The sequence below is a fragment of the Pipistrellus kuhlii genome, unplaced genomic scaffold (genome assembly GCF_014108245.1).
Source record: "Pipistrellus kuhlii isolate mPipKuh1 unplaced genomic scaffold, mPipKuh1.p scaffold_m20_p_36, whole genome shotgun sequence".
Classification (NCBI taxonomy): domain Eukaryota; kingdom Metazoa; phylum Chordata; class Mammalia; order Chiroptera; family Vespertilionidae; genus Pipistrellus; species Pipistrellus kuhlii.
This window is the reverse complement of record NW_023425536.1, coordinates 3,855,351-3,871,296: the sequence shown is the minus strand read 5'-3', so window position 1 is coordinate 3,871,296 and position 15,946 is coordinate 3,855,351. Positions and strand designations below refer to the sequence as shown.

Below are 15,946 nucleotides of genomic sequence, written 5' to 3'. Positions count from 1 at the left end.
CATCATGGCAACCAGTCGTTCAGGTCGTTCCAGCATTCTGGTGGCTGGCTTTTTATATATACGGTATATATAGATGCACTGAAAGTCTAAATGAGTTATTAAAGCTGTTCACCAAATGTTTCTGGCTGATTCCCTAACAGGCACATTCTGGTCCCTCTACAAATGGGTAGTCCCTCTGCAATTGGTGATTAATTCTGGCCAATGAGCTGAGTGTAAATGACATTTAATGTTGATTCAAGACCCTCCACCCTTTCCCTTCTGGTGCAGGATGCTGTCAGCCTAGGTCCCCAAGCAATTACAATAAGCTGAGTCCCCTGCTGCCACACAGTGGATGTGAAACAGCAACAAGTTTTAAATGTTTGTTTTAAGGTGCTGGGATGGAAGAGGGGGGTGTATAATGACCAAGTCTAAAGATGAAGGAAAAACATCCTTGCTAGCAGAATAACTAATCATTTTTATTTTCTTTTTGTGCTGTCTTTTAAAAAACTAAAACCTTCTGTGTCGGAGAAGGTTTATTTGGAAGTGAAGGTGTGACTGGCCTTAACATCCAGCAGATATTGACTATCCAGCAGCTTTATCACCAAAACTCAACTTTAAAAGCATCGTCCATTAGGCTCCTCCAGCTCCCTTTGTTCCAACTCTGTTCCAATTCTGTACCAGGAACATAAGAACAGTAAAGAGAAAAGCCAGGTGCAAAAACAGTGAGAATTATGTGTTGTAATTTGCATGAGGATACAAATATACATACATCTGTACACACAGTGTTGTTTAGTGAGCCATATTTCAGTAACACAGAAAGCTTAATAAAGGGGCTTGCGTGGACCAATAACGAATGTGTGGTGAACCCAGAATCATGAATGCACCTCAGAAACATGGAGCATGAATAAAGGGCAGGAAAGATCACCAGCACTACTTTTTCAGGTAAGTGTTTCAAGTTGCCACTGCTATTCAAGAAAAGGAAGAAAAACTTTTTCTAATGCTTCCAAAGTTAAGGCTTTTGTTGTTGAACCTTGATCCCATGTGAAAGCTTCAGCCCTGTTGGATGCCACCTCACAAGACTAGCAGTATGACATCTCCCCTCCACTGAGAATAGTGGGCGGAATTATTTCCAAAGAAAAATGAAAAGGGACTGTGCAGGGCTTTCACAGGAGGAAAGCACACAGAAAGGTAAGAAAACAGCACTTACACCACATATTGTAAACTGTGATTTCCCAACTTGGTATCTGTGTAATACTTTGCACAGACATGCGGTACATAAATTATAAACTCCTGAGCCATTTAGTCATTATTTATTTTCCTTGAAATATTCCCCAGGGCACCTAATATGTGTTATCTGGCCTTGTTAGAAGTAAATGACATGAGGTGGTTGACTTCCCCTGCTGGCACAAACTCCATTTAGCTGGGGATGAGGAGTTCCTGTAACTGGAACTTGCACAGCATCAGCAGTCTCCATGGAGATCCAGTCCTGGCATTTTGCTCTGGCAAGGACCCAGCTGTGCGAGTCACTTCACATTCACTGAAGTCAGGATTATCTCTGCCCCTAATTCTTCTAGATGTTAATCAACAATTGTTTAGTCAAACCTCCAAGCTACAGTGATGTTTCTCAAACTTTTCATAAAAATCAAAGCACCTCCAACTATCTTTAACTGCACACTGATCTTAATCTATTCCTATAAGCAATTCCTTGCAAGTGCCTCATTAAGCGTAGGTGTAAACTTCCAGCTTAGTACTCTCACAGGTGCTATCAAAAATGCCCCAACTAGGCCTGGCCGGTGATCGAATGTGAACCTATGATTTCCAGTCAGGGCACAAGCCCATGTTTCAGGCTACATCCCCAGGGGGGGGCGTGCAGAAGGCAGCTGATCAATGATTGTTTCTGTATCTCTCCCTCTGCCTTCCTCTTTCTGAAGTCAATAAAAACATGTGTTTTTTTTTTAAATTAATTCTTTAAGTGCTCCACCAGGATACAACATAGAGACAATGTCACACTCAACTTGCGATAATGGTCGAGTGTGCTAACTCACTGAAAACGTACAGTAGCACCAAGAGTTCCCGGACCAAACCAGTACTGTCAGTGGCTACAGGTGCTCCACCCATAGTTCCTCCTTTTGGCACACTTGCCATTGCACCACCATTACTTTCAGGGCTGCTGCTGCTACGAAGTCCATTTTGGTCACCCTCTCAGCACTTCAAAATTATCACTCACTTCTGTACCCTCATTTGTTCTCTAATGGCTCCCTGATTTCCCCTGTGGGATTAAACTCCAGCTACCACAGGAGTAGTGGCTTCAACGAGCCATCTATAGCCTACCTTTCCTGACCCTCCCATTTCCCAGCTCCCCTCTGACAGCTTCCTGGAATCATCTCCCCAAAAAAGTACAGTTGTCCCTTAAACAACACAGGTTTGCACTGCGTGGGTCCACATACAAGGGTGTTTTTTGTTGTTGTTTTTTCAATAATAACCTATACTGTTTTCAATGTGGTTGGGAATCTAGAGATGCAGGGCCCACTGTATGCACTGGTTCAGGACATTTTACGTAGGGGACTTAAGCATCAGTGGAACTTGGTATCCAAGGGGATCCTGAACTAATTCCCATGGGTACCAGGGAACAATTAAGTTTTATGGAGTCAAAAGTTATACATGATTTCTGATGGCATGGGATCAGGTGCTGCTGCTCCCAGCATTGTTCAAGAGGCAACTGTACTTGCTTTGGAATTCTTTGACTTGGTGTGTTCTGAGAACCCCAAACAAAACATTGACTGCACTTTTTTTTTTTTAATATATTTTATTGATTTTTTTTTTTTTTTTTTTTTTTTTTTTTTACAGAGAGGAAGGGAGAGAGATAGAGAGCTAGAAACGTCAATTAGAGAGAAACATCGACCAGCTGCCTCCTGCACCCCCCCCACCGGGGATGTGCCCGCAACCAATGTACATGCCCTTGACCGGAATCAAATCTGCAACCTTTCAGTCCGCAGACCGACGCTCTACCACTGAGCCAAACCGGTTTTGGCTTGACTGCACTTTTATATATGCCTACTTATTCTTAGTAAAATATTTAAAATGACAACAAAGCAGAACTGCATAGGGTTATGTTATATGGAGTATATCACGGGTACACATAAAATTGGCATTAAAAATTGCTCTTGTGGCATAAACAACAAAACTTAGTAATCTAATTCATAAATCTCTATGTTAGGATCTTTGTTTTCTGGTATCATTTTAAAATAGAGTGCTTAAAGCCTAAGTCCCAAGTTTATTGCTTAACATTTACAATATCCCAATTTTTTATTTTGAAAATTCCCCAAGGGGGGGAAAAAATTCCTTTAACACTGTGCCTGGAAATGGCTGTTTTCTGAATCCTCAAATTTAACTTGTAAAAATTTATTTGATTCAGTCCTGCCTGGGAAACTCAGTTGGTTAGAGCTTTATCCTGAAAGGCCAAGGTATTGTAGTAGGTTCCATCCCGGTCAGGGCACATACAAGAATCAACTAATGAATGCATAAATAAGTGGAAAAACAAGTCAATCTCAATCAATCTCTCTCTCTCCCCCCCCCAACCCCACCCCCACTGCCCTCCATGTCTAAAATGGATTCTTTAGCCGAAACCGGTTTGGCTCAATGGATAGAGCATCGGCTTGGGGACTGAAAGGTCCCTGGTTCGATTCCGGTCAGGGGCATGTATCTTGGTTGCGGGCACATCCCCAGTAGGGGGTGTGCAAGAGGCAGCTGATCGATGACTCTCTCTCATCGATGTTTCTAACTCTCTATCTCCCTCCCTCTCTGTACAAAATCAATAAAATATATTTTTTAAAATGGATTCTTTAAGTTTTATTCCTCTTTGCTTGCTCTCCTGAATAAGACAGATTTTATGAAATACTTTCTACTTTTGGAGCAAAGTTGTTGCTTAATTCAGGTTACCATGTCTAGATGCTTGTTACTGGCAAAATGTAAGACCACTGTGAGAGATCTCAGAGATATGAAAAGGATATAAGGATATTTTCCCCATGCTGGGGTAAAGTCTATCCCCAATCCCAATCACCGATCTCCCTCCTCCCCCAACACACACACACACACACACACACACACACACACACACACACACTGACAGCACAGCTAGGGGCTATGGTGCTCTCAGCAGGAAGGAGAAGCAGACTTGTGTGCTACAGTGATTAAAACCAGTTCCTGCTGGTTCTGGAGGAAAATCTAAGAAGCTTTTAAAATGGGAGCTCAAGCCTCCTTTCCAAAGATCTTATCTTTCAGAGCATCCATTGTGGAGTGTCAGTGACATTCACAGATAAGCCCCTCTGTGCGACACAGACATGGATGCAGATGTAGATACAGTCACCGGGTCTGAGTGCTGTGTCACTGCCCAGAGATTAGGGCAAGTCTGAAATCTATCCTGCTTGGCTGGCAGCAGCCACTGTAAGGACAAGACTATAAAATGCACTCAAACACATCTTGAGTGAAGTTGTGCGTCTAGCCCTTTCTGTCACAACTGTTTAAAATTAGGGTATAGTATTAAATAGTGAAGTTAAAATCCAACTGCAGTTGTTTGCTGGCTAGATGCATATTACAGTGCTTCCATTTCAGGTATCAGGGGCATCTAACAAGCTCTCCAATTACAATACAAATTCCCAGATCACACTGAGAATAGCTCCCAAAAATGTAAGCCCACAATATTCATTGTTATACATTCATGTCAAAGCAATGCTCCCTCAGCACCTATAAGAAAAGTGAAAATCAGAATGCTTTTCAGTCCAAGTCACACACACCAAATCTACCCCTTAAATAGTTAGTAATATTCTTTAGTGTCTTTAATTTAAGAAGCAATACTTAGCTTATAGGGTGTTCTATAATACTTCTTACCAATAAATAATGCATTCTTAAGAATAAGTAAAGTGCCAAAACCAGTTTGGCTCAGTGGTAGAGCGTCGGTCTGTGGATTGAAGGGTCCCAGGTTCGATTCTGGTCAAGGGCATGTACATTGGTTGCGGGCACATCCCCGGTAGGGAGTGTGCAGGAGGCAGCTGGTCAGTGTTTCTCTCTCATCGAAGTTTCTAGCTCTCTATCTCTCTCCCTTTCTCTCTGTAAAAAATCAATTATATGTATATATATATATATATATATATATATATATATATAAAGAATAAGTAAGGTATCTCATTTTTAATTATATACACTGGATTACTTTGAGATTCAAATTGGAGACATAAAATTAATTGAAATGTAGACCTTTCACTTTGACTCTGTTTTAATCGAGTCAGGGATTTCAATATATTGTGTGTGTGTGTGTGTGTGTGTGTGTTTGTGCGCGCGCGTGTTTAATTAATTATATACAAAAATGAAGCTTTTTACCCTAGTTTCTGTTAAAGAATAACTCTCTCTCTCTCTCTCTTTCTCTCTCTCTCATGCATACACAAGAAAGACACCATGAGACAAATCAGTCATCCTACATATTGGGAAAAATAATTGACTTTGTGTAGTAATTATCGAGTGACATTTTTATCACAAAGTTCTCTCAAACCGACACGATTTCAATGAAGAAGAATATAAAACTTCATAATGGCTGATTCCTTTATTGCCTATCTTCACTGAGATGATGACTTAGATCTATTCTTTCTCAATCTTTCAAGGATAAGGAGCAGGTCATTAATAACTCCTTGCATCCCCTTCTTCCTTCCTCAATAATACTTGGCCCAATCCCTTGCTCAAAGTAATTGCTCAATAAATATTTGTTGAATAAATATACTAATCCCATACACAATTCATAGAAATGTAAATGGGTATAAATGAGCAAAATGCAGAGAATGATTCAGCTGTGATGGTCCCAAAATAGAGGGCTTTGTAGAATTCAGAATCTGTAATGATATTATAGCATTACCAGAGGCTTGGTGCATGAAATTAGTGCACAGGGGCATCGGGTGTCCCTCAGCCCAGCCTGCACTCTCTCCAATCTAAGATTCCTCTCACAATCCAGGACTGCTGGCTCCTAACTACTCACCTGCCTGCCTGCTTGATTGCCCCTAACCACTCTGCCTGCCAGCCTGATTGTTGCCTAACTGCTCCCCTGCTGGCATGATTGTCCCCAACTGCCCTCCCCTGCAGGGCTGAGGAGGACTGGGGGACTCCAGCTGGATGAAGCAGGGCTGAGGGGACTGGGCGCCACCATCTTGTGGCTATGGGCACCACTATCTTGTGAGGGTGTAGGGGTCCATTAGCATATTCCCTTTTTATTGGCTGTGAGTGGTGTCATTTGTGAGGATGTGATGGTCAATTAGCGTATTCACTCTTTTAAATAGGCTGGATTGGTTCAAAGATCAATGTCATCAATTAAGCAGCAGTGCCAAGAAAGTAATCTTACTTTCAAATTAGAACTTGAAGGAACAACAAACCCCATTGACATCAGGAACAAGATGTTTTTCTTTTGTGAAAAGTACACTGCCAAGCAAATTTTAATGGTATAAAAGTGAATTACCGGAAAAATGAATTCAGTATGTGATATTACACAATTAGAGTGAATTTACCCAGCCTAACTTCTCAGCTTTTCAGACTCAAAGACAATGAGACTCAATCTCTGAACTGACTGGTGAATAAAGCATTCTAAGACAACTGTTCTTTTAGAATGTAATTTATACTAAGAATCAAAGGAGATGAATAAAAGACCAAGAAAATAAAGTGAGAAATCCTTTTTAAAATAAGAGGGGGTGGGAGGGGGGAACACATGTATACCAGTTTATGGGGCCATTCAGATTTGTTCTGGCCTTATTTGAGGAACTTGAATATCAAAGAGAATCAGAATACTTTTTTAAATTATTTAGGAAAATAGAATATAAAAGATCTTTGCTGTTCCCAAAGTTCAGGTTGGCATTTCATGACATTTCTCTCCTGCCAAACACAGTAAATAAGACATAAGCCTGTCCATTAAGCAAAGTAATGCCTAGAAATAACTAAGTAAGCTGGGGGAGGAGGGAAATCAAGAATAGCTGTTATAACAACTCATTATAAATAGCCTTTCATCAAAAGCCTACAAAAGTGAGATTTGGTTAAAATACAAAAAATTTAGTATTACAAAAATATCCACCATCTGAAACATAGCATTCATAAATGACCCAATAAAATATCATAGAAACAACTTTCAGCAATACTTGGACACAGAAACCAACAAACCTTTTCATATAAAGACAAATTTCAACTTGAGTCATAAGCATACAAAAGCTACTCTACAATTATACAACACTGAATCCATATCTCAGACTAAATTTAAGACAAGCAAATAGGAAGGGACAGAACCAAGAACCACAACTAACAGATTAAATCTATGTTTAAAATTTGTCAGAAAGAACTGCAAAGTAGAGTCAATGATCTGAATACCTTTTTTGGTGCAGTATCCATGAAGTGCTATAGAAAAAAAGAAAAGAGAGAGAGAGAGAAGGGCGTAAAACTTTCATATAAACTCCAGAATCCAGATGAGACGTACACATTTCAGTTCAATATCCTTGTATTTAAGATATTAGAATCAATTTTATCTTGAAAAATGCTTACAAAGGTAATTCCTGCCTAATACAGAAGTCAGCACTTGTAGAAATTAAGTGACTAACCCCAGTAACTAAAAACCAAAACATGTAAAGAAACAATTTTGGGAGATTCGTTATCTCCTGCTGAACCAACACAATCTCTAATACAATCTCTCCACTTCTGCCCACAACCCCTAAACCTACTTACCTCAATCGTAAAGGTGCCCGTCCTAGGAGAGGAATAGCTTTGAAATATTCAGATAAACCACTCTGGTAATGCTTTCATTTCAACTTACAGATAATTATAAAAATATTTTTAATGTGAAGGATATGAAAAGATTTACTAAGATTAAAAACATTCCTTAGCTAGGAAGGGAAACAAAACACTGGCTATTAAAATTATTTCCCCCCAATATAATAAAAAATAGATTTAGCAATTTAATTTATTATTTATGTACAATACCCACACATTTCAAATAAATTGGGCCTCTATGCTACACATTAAGTATGGAAAGGCCTTTTGAAAGGAAATTTATTTTACCCCACTACCAAGAAAATGCCATCTGCCAGTAACATGCACCGCCAGTATAAATCTTTGGATCTGTGTAATACTCTCTTAAAATGGACGAACTAGAGCAGTCATGCTTTACCTTAACCACTTTAAAAACATTTATTCTCTCTCAGAAAATAATTTATTTACTTTCTATAACCTTCTACCTGATACTCTCCCATGAGGCCTTTGCATCTTTGCGAAGACCCCCAATAAGCTTATCTACAATTTAATACCAGGCAACATACAAACTCCTTGGTATAGTATCATTATGTAACAATAGCTTCAAACATGAAATATGGCTTGGGTTTGTTCTTCCTCTGTGCCACTCCTCCTATGCTGCAGACAAATACTGAGCCAGCCTCCACTGGGGCCAGAAGCTGAGCATGGGAGACTGCATTTTCACTGGGGTCTCACCAAACCTTCTGTGCAAGGAACTGATGGGGAAATGTCTACTTCTGAGCTACAAACTCCCAGCAGTGCCGGTCCCAGTCTGCCTCACAGCTCTGTCCTGGCACACTTGAAATACTAAGGAGATCGTGGAGCCCTATCTGTCAACAAGCACCAGGCCAGTCACTCAACATGCAGCTCCTTCCCTTCAGCCTCCCTACAACTCTGAGCATTTTTTAAACAGATGGGGAAATCGTGGCTCCAAAGGTTATTAATAATCCAGCTCTGTTCAATCCCCGTGTGGGCAGACATGAGCTTACCCTGGTTTCCTCATGCCTATCCACGAGAATTAGCTCTCCCTAAAACCCATCAAAGTTTTCTCTCCCCAGTGATTTCAAACACGGAATGGCTCGGCTATACGTTGGTTCTCCCTCAGGCCCTCCAAGTTTTTTCCTCACTTAACACGTGAAACAAGCTCCATGACAGCTGGGACTATCTCCAGCCGTGACCTATTTTTAGCACTTGAGGGGGGGGGGGGGGGAACCTGGCTGAGTATTCATTCACATTTGTTGAATGAATGAAATATCAGGAAAATCTTGGCTGTAATGACAGCCAATTTGGAAAACAGCACAAGCTTTGCAGGACATGAATTGTGTGCTTAGTTTGCTCATTTCTCCAAATTCCCAATGTTAATTACTCATCTCTAAATTCAACTTTACAGATACTACTTTTGAAGCATCTACTATGACACTGTCTACTAGCCTAAACAGCACAGGACTAATGAGTAGATGTTCAACAAACCACTTATGTATAACTCTGTCGGAAAGAATGGAAGTCAGGTACTCATAAATTATTTCCCATCGATTTGCCCAAAATTACTTATCTCTGGTCTTGGCTTCTTCAGAGGGAAAAGTGAGTAAATAGTTGTGATATTTCTAGATGATCGCCTGAAATTCTTTCAAAAAACAAAACATCTGTCCTATCAATTCAGAAATCCCCAGAGACTATCTCAGAAACTTGCAAGAGCTGTCATTCGATCCTAAAAATCCACAATGTGGTTTCATCCCAGTAGGAACTGGAGAAATTCACTCCCATTCCAAGGCACAGAGAAGTTAGAGTTTGCACTGACTGGCAACTGATGACATTAGTACTACCTATATAAGCCAGTTAATCCACTTCCCTTTCTCATCTGTATGTCCAACCCTCTTTATGTCTACTGAAGCAGTAACATTAAAACTGTTAGGTTTTTGTGTATACTGTTGGAATGCCTGAGAAATTATACTTAAAGCAGATAACACGACACCATCAAAAGTAAAGATTTTGAAGAATGAAGTACATAAATAAAGAAAATGAATTCACACTATGCACAAATTTAAAAGTATAATTTTCTTCTTCTTTTTATAGAAGTCATAAGCAAGAAGAAATATGAATAGGACAGCCAAGACCTGTTTGGCTCAATGGATAGAGCATCGGCCTACAGAATGAAGGATCCTGGGTTAGATTCTGGTCAAGGGCATGTACAGTGGTTGCGGGCACATCCCCAGTGGGGTGTGTGCAGGAGACAGCTGATAGATGTTTGATGTTTCTTTCTCATTGATGTTTCTGACTATCGCTCTCCCTTCCTCTCTGTAAAAAATCAATAAAATATATTATTTTTTAAAAATGAATAGGACATACTTTGATGAGCTTCAGTTTTTGAAACTCAATAATCTACTATATGAAACTTGTGAAGAAAAATGAATTTATTTCCTCTTGAAATAATGCCCCAGCATTCCTTTTCTAGCAAGAAAATATACTTTTATCACTGCAACCAATGAACATGCATGACTGTTTTACATAGTGAGCATGCAATAAATATTTCTAAAATTAATGAATAATTTTCCCCATCTAATGATGTCTAGTGTTTTTTTATTCCTAAAAAATGGGGGTGGGGTGTGTATTGTTTAATTATATTTGATGAGTATCCAAGACACCACTAATCAGTTCTTATAAATGACAATCCTAACCTCGATTAGAGCTTCTCCAATAAAATGGTTTACCGTTACTCTTTATAAAGTAGAATATCATAGCAGACACTAAAAAAAAATCATTTTTTTTTAAATTTAAGACAAACCACCAGGAATCTTTTTTAGCTAGCAGTTATAAACTTTCTTTACTTGTTAAGAATTTAAAGAACAAGCCAAGACCGGTTTGGCTCAATGGATAGAGCTTTGGCTTGGGGACTGAAGGGTCCCGGGTTCGATTCCGGTCAAGGGCATGTACCTTGGTTGCGGGTATATCCCCAGTAGGGGGTGTGCAAGAGGCAGCTGATCGATGACTCTCTCCCATCCATGTTTCTAACTCTCTATCTCTCTCCCTTCCTCTCTGTACAAAATCAATAAAATATATTAAAAAAAAAAAAGAATTTAAAGAACAAGAAAGTAAAATAAATTGAGGTTCTATACCAACAATCAATCCTGTAAATTATCAAATAGATTCCACAGTGCTATAATCGTTAAAATGCTTTTCCTATATTAATAAAGAGGAGAGGAGAACTAGCATTGCCATTTATGGAGAGACCCGTTTAAGGGACATGAATACAGAGATCGAAAAGATTAAGACTTGTAGCCATAGAAGGTTATATGAAAATCAAAATCCTGACTGTGCCCAACATTTTTTCCTTTGGTATTTCTCCCATCTTGAATTATCTACTTCCAAATTCGTTGACTGGTAATAACTAATTCTGATAATAGCTTTACTCGGCAGCTTATACTACTATACTTATGACCTTCCTTTCACATGGTGCATTGGGACTGCAACAGGAACAGCTCAGATAAAAACCATCGCACTGCACGTGGCAAGAACTCAGTGAATGGTCAATAACAGTGTGAAGGGGTCAGTGTCAAAATAACCCCCCATCAGTCTGCTCCTAGTAAGAGTAAAAATTTTAGCCCAGTGTAACCAGGTGGCTGGCCGGACACTGAACAACTGTGACCACAGAACAAAAAACTACAGGAACAAAATAGGCATTAAGCATTCTATTATATATTGAATGTACACACATGAACTATCCTGGAACCAATAAGTCTTCAACTTACTGATAAAATAGGCTGCAATAAAAATGACAAGGGACTGCCGAAACCGGTTTGGCTCAATGGATAGAGCGTCGGCTTGGGGATTGAAGGGACCCGGGTTTGATTCCAGTCAAGGGCATGTACATTGGTTGTGGGCACATCCCCAGTAGGGGGTGTGCAAGAGGCAGCTGATCGATGACTCTCTCTCATCAATGTTTCTAGCTCTCTATCTCTCTCCCTTCCTCTCTGTACAAAATCAATAATATATATATATATATATATTTTTTTTTTTTTTAAATGACAAGGGACTAAAGTAAAAAAAATAAAAGTTATAAAGTATTTAAGGGCAGAAGTGATAATGTGCATTAATCTTTACAAGCCAAACTCAATAGGAAAAAAATCATCACAATCTTTTAAGTGTTGGCAAGAATGTGGAGTCATTGGTATATAGCTGGTGGGAATAATGGTGGTACAGCTGCTTTGGAAAAAAGTCTGGCAGTTGGTCAAAAAAATTAAATATGGAATAACCATGCCATTCAGCAATTTCCCTCCTACGTACAATATATACCCAAAGGAACTGAGAACATATGTCCACTCCAAAACTTATACATGAATGTTCATAGCAGCATTATTCATAGTCACCAAAAAAGTACACTGATGAATGAATAAACCTATATGTACTTTGACCAGTCTCTTCACTCTGTTTTACTCTATAGGTAGTCAGACATGTGGGTAAACACACTGATGCTACATAGCCATTTGCAATAGGACTGGAAAACCCCCAAGGTAACCATTTATTTATTATCGTTAAATAAATCACACCTCAGCCACACAATGCAATAACATGCAGGCATTAAAAACAGGGCTGCTCTAGCTGGTATGGCACAATGTGTAGAAACTCACATATGCATAGAAAACTAAAGAAAAGAAAGTATTACCAGAGAGGGAGACTAACTATTATCTATATACCTCCTTCAGTAATGTTTGACTAAAAATGTGCAGGCATTGCTTTTTAAGTTCAGGAAGCAGCGAGAGAAAGACAAGTTGGCAAGAATGGGACCAGGATGCCATTTGCTGAGAATGAGGCCTTATTTTACAAGCTGAATAAAAAGTAGTCCACATACTGCACTCCAAGTCACTTTATTTTGTCTTATATATCACACCAAAACAGACTGATTTAGTATTTTTTTTTTCCAGGAACTAAAATTGTCACTAAGGAACACCTGAAGGAATCACACAGGGAAAGCTGATTCCCTTACTTCCCTGGAGTGATCTTAAACTGATACTGGAACCTTCCATTCATCTGGGCTTGTTAGCCAAATAACAGCACTTGGATTTTATACATGGCACCAACTTTTTCCTCAAAAAAGTTGTTTGTGATATTTTCTGAAGGTATGTTAATTCACTGATCACTGTCTCAGGAAAGCCAGACTGCATTTTTTTTTCTCAATGAAGGGGGAGGAATTACTCCCCTGACTTTGTTGTAAAAAACTTCCCTTTGCCTGACCATTGAGGCTCAGTGGTTGAACGTCCACCATAGTTCAATTCCCGGTCAGGGCATATGCCCAGGTTGGGGGCTTGATCCCAGAGGGGGAGCCTGCAGGCTCATCATTGATGTTTCTATCTCCCTCTCCCTCCGTCTCTGAAATCAATAAAAATGTATTTAAAAACAAAAAACTAACTTCCTTTTTGACTGGAGCCAAACCAAATGTTCAGCAGTAGGGAGCTGTCTAAACAAGCAATAAACACATGTACATTTAAATCCCCATATCCTTTTTCATGGTTTTAAAACCATACCTACTTTGACCTAAGCAGCAATTAAAAGCAGTGAAGCATAACAATCAGTCTGCTAAGAAATAGTGTGAAGAAAAACACGAAAAATGAGATTTGTCTCCTACCATGCCTGGGTATGGTAGAGAATATCTCTGTGTAAGTACTCAGTCTCTTTCTCCCAGTCACAAGGAACTAAGAACATGCATTATCTCTGGGGAGGGATACCAGTGGCTGAGACCAACTTGTCACTGCATAATCCTATGCACCTTTAGAAGTACTAAGAGTTCTGGACCATGTGAGTGCAATACTGGCATTAAAATTAAATGCTAGAAAACAAAGTTCCTTTGAAGAGGTTTAAAGAACAAAGGGATGTGGGTCCTCCACCCTCTCCATCCCCCAGCCCTCTTCACCGGCCATCTCCAGAGTGTACACTGTTGGGAGGACCAGAGCGCTTCCCCTCCCACACTGCAGGTTCCAGCAGGGGGCAGGGATTAAGGTAACCACTTCCTGCTTACCCTCTGTTCCCAGGAGCCACCCACCAGCATTGACAAACGTTCCGTCCTTTTTTTTTTTTTTTTTTTTTTTTTTTTAAAGAACCTTAGTTTCCAACTGTCCATCAACCTAGAATATACTAATAATTTCTACATTTCTGTGTTTGAACACTTTTAAAACTAATTTTCTGACCACTCCAGCTCACCTTGTGCCCCAATGGCTAAGGGCGGCAACAGTTTATAAAAACCCCAGGCATGCCAGGGTTTACACATTACACACCACATTCAACAGACTGTAAATTCCCGCAAAACTGTGACTGGCAGTGCTGTTTAGTGTTTCCTCACTCTCCATCGTATGTGATGCATTCACAAACTTCAGTATCAATCCTGGCAAACCCAACAGCTACCAAAATCGATGTATTAGCTTTCCAGAACTGTAGAATCAGCACTAATAAGAAAACAACTATCAACGGGCTGCTTTTCTACCTGCTGTGTCTGGATGTGATTGCTCACAAGTGACAACTCAGTGCATTCAGCACGCTGACCGGTTCAAATACCATCCACGTGACATGTTGTTTCTTGAAGCCCGGGAGGGGAACGACCGCGTGCCCAAGCTGGGGAGGGGGCTTGCACAGGGACCAGGGCGGGGAGAGGGCAGGCTCGTCAGCAGGGCACGCAGCCCCAGGCTGGGCTCTATTTCCTACCCAGCAGCAGAGGTTTGGCACACGGCACACAAACAGCTCCCCTGCGGGCATGTTCTGCGAGTCCCGGGAATCCTCTGGGGTCACAGGGAGGTTCAGGCTCTGGCAGGGAACCCCAGGAGGTGGTATCAATCCGAACTTAGAAAAAGCCCGAGGTGCCAAGCTGATCCTATCCATTTAGAAAGGTGACCTCGGCCCACCTTGCTGGGTAGGAGGGAGTCAAACAGATCAAGTTACAGCTCAACACACACACACACACACACACACACACACACACACACACACACACAGCAACTAGGAGGGGGTGCTTCCCGGGCGCCAGGCTCCTGGAGGGAGTGTGGCGGGCTGGGGCTTTGTTGGGGGTGGAGGTGCCTCCACTGCCGGTGGCTAGGACCCCCACGCAGGGTGCCGAGTGTCCCGGGCTCCTCGCCACGCATTGGTCAGCCGGCTCACCGGAGATGTTCAGGTACAGGTCGTCTTGTTGGTCCAGGTGACGCTGTTCCTGCGACGCGGAGCTGCGGCTCTTCTTCACTCCCAGGGAGAACGATGAGCTGCGCTCGGAGCAGGGAGGCGAGCAGGGGGGCGCGGTGGCCCAGCTCAGCCTCTGGCTCTTCCGCTTCATGGAGGCGGTCGCGGCCCATCAGGGGGCCACCACCATGGTCCCAGGCGCCCGCCCGCCCACGGAGGCCCCTGCCAGCAGCGCGCGTGGACTCTCGGGGCGCTGGGAGCAGAGTGGCGCTGCGGGAAAGTCGGGTGCCCGCCGAGCCCGGCAGGAGGCGGCCGCACAGGAGGAGGAGGAGGGGCCAGGCCCACCGTGTCTGCCCTTCTCCCTTCTGCAACCTCGGCGGGACCCGTGCCGCAGCCCCAGCTCCCGCGCCTGCAGCCCCTGCGGCGCCCCGCAGCCCGCCCCCAGGTGCCCGCAGCCCGCGCGCGGGGCAGAGGGGAAGGCGCTGCGCGGGAGGCCGGGACTGTCTCGGGGAACTGCGCCGCAGCGGAGGGGCGGGTGTGGGGCAGTCCCAGATGCCCGGGGACCCCAGGAGGGCTGTTCCGTGGAGCTTCATTCACAAAAAAGGGCCCACAACCCTCCTCGGCCGCAGACTGAGGCCTTTCATTGGTCAGTGAGGTGTGATGTCACAGAGAGGGGACCTTTCTACAGGCAGGTACCTGGTGACGCCATAAAGAAAAGTCTGTGTGGTTCCGCCAATCAAAGATAAAAGTGCGGGGGACCCTGCAGGCGCCCCAACTTTACAGTTTCTTCTGTGTTCCCTGAGTGCCTAGACCCCAGTCATAGCTTCTTGGTGAGTCACCGAAGCCTTACACAGCCCGTCCTAGTAACTCCAGTTCTTTGGCATATTTTTTTTGTGTTTTCTTTTCTTTTTCTTTTTTCTTTTTTTCCGGTTTTCCTTGTAATCGCACCAACTGGAGGGCTTCAGCCACAAAGCTTGAAATGCTGAAGTTGTCCCTCACTACATAG

General features: G+C 42.1%; 1 protein-coding gene across 4 annotated transcripts in view; it reads right to left on the bottom strand.

Annotated features, from left to right (window-relative positions):
• The window catches only part of CDC14B (cell division cycle 14B), a 75,935-nt gene extending 60,578 nt beyond the window's left edge, over nt 1–15,357 (bottom strand). Inside the window, exons 1-2 of one of the 4 annotated variants that reach the window (XM_036461322.2) lie at nt 14,926–15,357; nt 7,372–7,398 (exon numbers count right to left, since the gene is read on the bottom strand). In XM_036461322.2, the coding sequence (XP_036317215.1) occupies nt 7,372–7,398; nt 14,926–15,094 (196 nt within the window). In that variant the 5' untranslated portion in view covers nt 15,095–15,357. The remainder of the gene's footprint in view (nt 1–7,371; nt 7,399–14,925) is intronic. The other 3 variants (XM_036461323.2, XM_036461325.2, XM_036461334.2) reach the window with 3 other exon arrangements.
• Nucleotides 15,358–15,946: the final 589 nt, after the last annotated feature.